Source organism: Hevea brasiliensis, chromosome 18 (assembly GCF_030052815.1).
Source record: "Hevea brasiliensis isolate MT/VB/25A 57/8 chromosome 18, ASM3005281v1, whole genome shotgun sequence".
NCBI lineage: Eukaryota > Viridiplantae > Streptophyta > Magnoliopsida > Malpighiales > Euphorbiaceae > Hevea > Hevea brasiliensis.
In genome coordinates this window covers 48,866,845-48,869,253 of record NC_079510.1, presented here as the reverse complement: position 1 = coordinate 48,869,253, position 2,409 = coordinate 48,866,845, and the positions used below count along the sequence as shown (strand labels likewise).

The 2,409-nt window shown below is 26.1% G+C and overlaps 1 protein-coding gene across 1 annotated transcript; it reads right to left on the bottom strand.

The window, feature by feature from the left end:
* Positions 1-461: 461 nt before the first annotated feature.
* Positions 462-1,140, bottom strand: LOC110633247 (glutaredoxin-C9). Its single transcript, XM_021781752.2, has one exon. The coding sequence runs from the start codon at positions 1,063-1,065 to the stop codon at positions 613-615; it is 453 nt and encodes a 150-aa protein (XP_021637444.1). The 5' UTR covers positions 1,066-1,140; the 3' UTR covers positions 462-612.
* Positions 1,141-2,409: the final 1,269 nt, after the last annotated feature.

Genomic DNA, 2,409 nt, shown 5'->3' with positions numbered 1-2,409 from the left:
AATTAGGTTTAAAAACATAAAAGCATCAAAATCCACCATGATTCAACATTTAATTTTCATAAATTCATGATCTAAATTATGAAAAATTACATACATAATCTACATCCAAATCAAAACTAAAATTTACATGATCTACAACTTTATCATCTCCACTAAAAAAAAAAAAAGATTTAAAGCGAATTTTAATTTAATTTATTTTTAATTTTTTTATTTAATTTAATTTAAATTTTTTTTAATTTAATCTAAAAATTACTAATTAAATTTTTTAATTTTTAAAATTAAATTAAGAAGTTTAATTTTAAAATTAATAAATTAAATGTCTTATTTTTTATTTAATTAAAAAAATAAAAATTTTAATTTTAATATTTAAATTAAATTTAATTTAAATTTAAAATTTTGAGTTAATTTAAATAGAAAAATTAAAAAACTAATAAGTACGTACTCAATTCAACATTTTGTAAAAAAAAAAAAAAAAAAATTCCAATATATTCCTTCCTCTGAAATTTCTATAGAGAAAGAAGCCATACCCATCAAAACGTTAATTGAAATCACAGAAGATTTAGATAATTATGAGAAAAGGGTAAAAAAGGAAAAATAAATTAAGCAGTCCAATCACAACCACAAAGCTCCAGCATCTTTCAAAATAGGCACCAACTCACCAGAGATATGAGTAGCCATGACTCTCTCGAGTCCACCAAACAACTTCCCACCCACAAAAACCACCGGAAACTGCACTCCAACTTCGCCAACGTCTTTACCACCGTTAATATTCGATAACTCATTGATCACAGCAGCTTCTTCCTTCTCATCCACCTCGAACACGGTGGGGTTCACACCAAGCCCTAGCAGGAGCCTCTTCACGACATGGCACATGCAACACCCACGTTTCCCAAACACTATAACCGAATTCTCCAACACCAATTTCTGGACATAATTTTCTCTATTGGCTGGTACTAGTACATTTCCACCAATAGTGGTGGCACTACCAATCGGAGGGAATTTCCGGTTGCCGCCGGAGGTGGCTGTGGCCGGTATGTAAGTTCTGAATGGGATAGCTTCTTGCATGAGATCGATCGAAAAGTTTTTTGTTATTAAAATGAAGAGTGAATGTTTTAGGGAAGAGTGGGGGAGATTATAATGGGGATGGGAAGGATTTAATAGTGGGGGAGGGGGTGAATGGGAAGACTCTAACGTCAACGACAGTTACGCATTGTTTTACGTCACGCGGACTGTGGGTGACGTGGGTTAACGTCATCGCTTAAGAGACTGATTCCTCGTTGCTACATCTCAGGCCCTTTCGGCCATTGAATAATAGTATTAAATTATTTTTAAAATTATAAAGTTTAATTAAATTTGGATGAATAAAAAAATTAATAAAATATAGAGTGGGAACTTTTTTTGCAAGTGGCTAGAAGTTATACATCCAAAGGAAAAAAAAAAATTTTTTTTACCCTTTCATTATATATATATATATATATATATATATATATATATATATATATATATATATATTATTTAATAAAAATTTAATGTGCTAAGAAATAATCGATATATATATATATATATTTTTTTTTCTTATCATGAAATGATTAATATAAAAATATATAAATAGAGAAATTTAAACTCAAAATTTCACTACTTTATACACTTTAAAAATAAAGTATATATCTTAATTAAATACAATTAAAAAAATCATTTAATTTTTTTAGATCAATATATGGACATTTAAATTTTAGAGTAAAAGATGAAAAATGGTTCAAACATGGCTTTCTCTAATTGATAAGGAAATTACTTTAGTAAATTATTTATATTTTAAGGATGAATCCAACATCATTTTCTTGATTTCAAATAAAAACTTCGGAGAATTCAAAGATTTAGTGTATGATTTATATATCTAATTATTGTAAATCTCTAATACTCCTTCGTCTATTTTTATTTGTTATTTAAAATTTTTAAATTATTAAAAAATTAATTAAATTATATAAATTATAATAAAATAATTTTAAATTTAATTAAATTTCTTTTTATTTAATTTAATTAAAAAAGAGAAGATGAGATAAGAAAATGTGTTTTAAATAGTATTAGGTTTAATAGAGATAAATTAAGACAAAATTAAGAAAATTTAATTAATAATACTCTTAATCTTATTAGGAATGACAACGGAGCGAGTCAGAGATGATGATCGCTCCTGACGTCTCTGCCCCATAAGAGTTCGGGGTCGGGAAGAGACATTTCCCATCGGAGTGTAGGGAGGGGGCAAGTTTTCTTAAGGGAAATTTTTATTTATTTATTTATTTTATTTTGTTAGTCTATAATATAAAGTTATTTATTAAAAAATAAAATATAATTAAAACGTAAGTTTTACATATTATTTTAATAATATATTTATATAGTTTGTTAAAATTATAA

Coding starts and splice junctions, on each gene's coding strand:
- LOC110633247 (XM_021781752.2), bottom strand. CDS start 1,065: ATGCAAGAAGCTATCCCATTCAGAACTTACATACCGGCCACAGCCACC.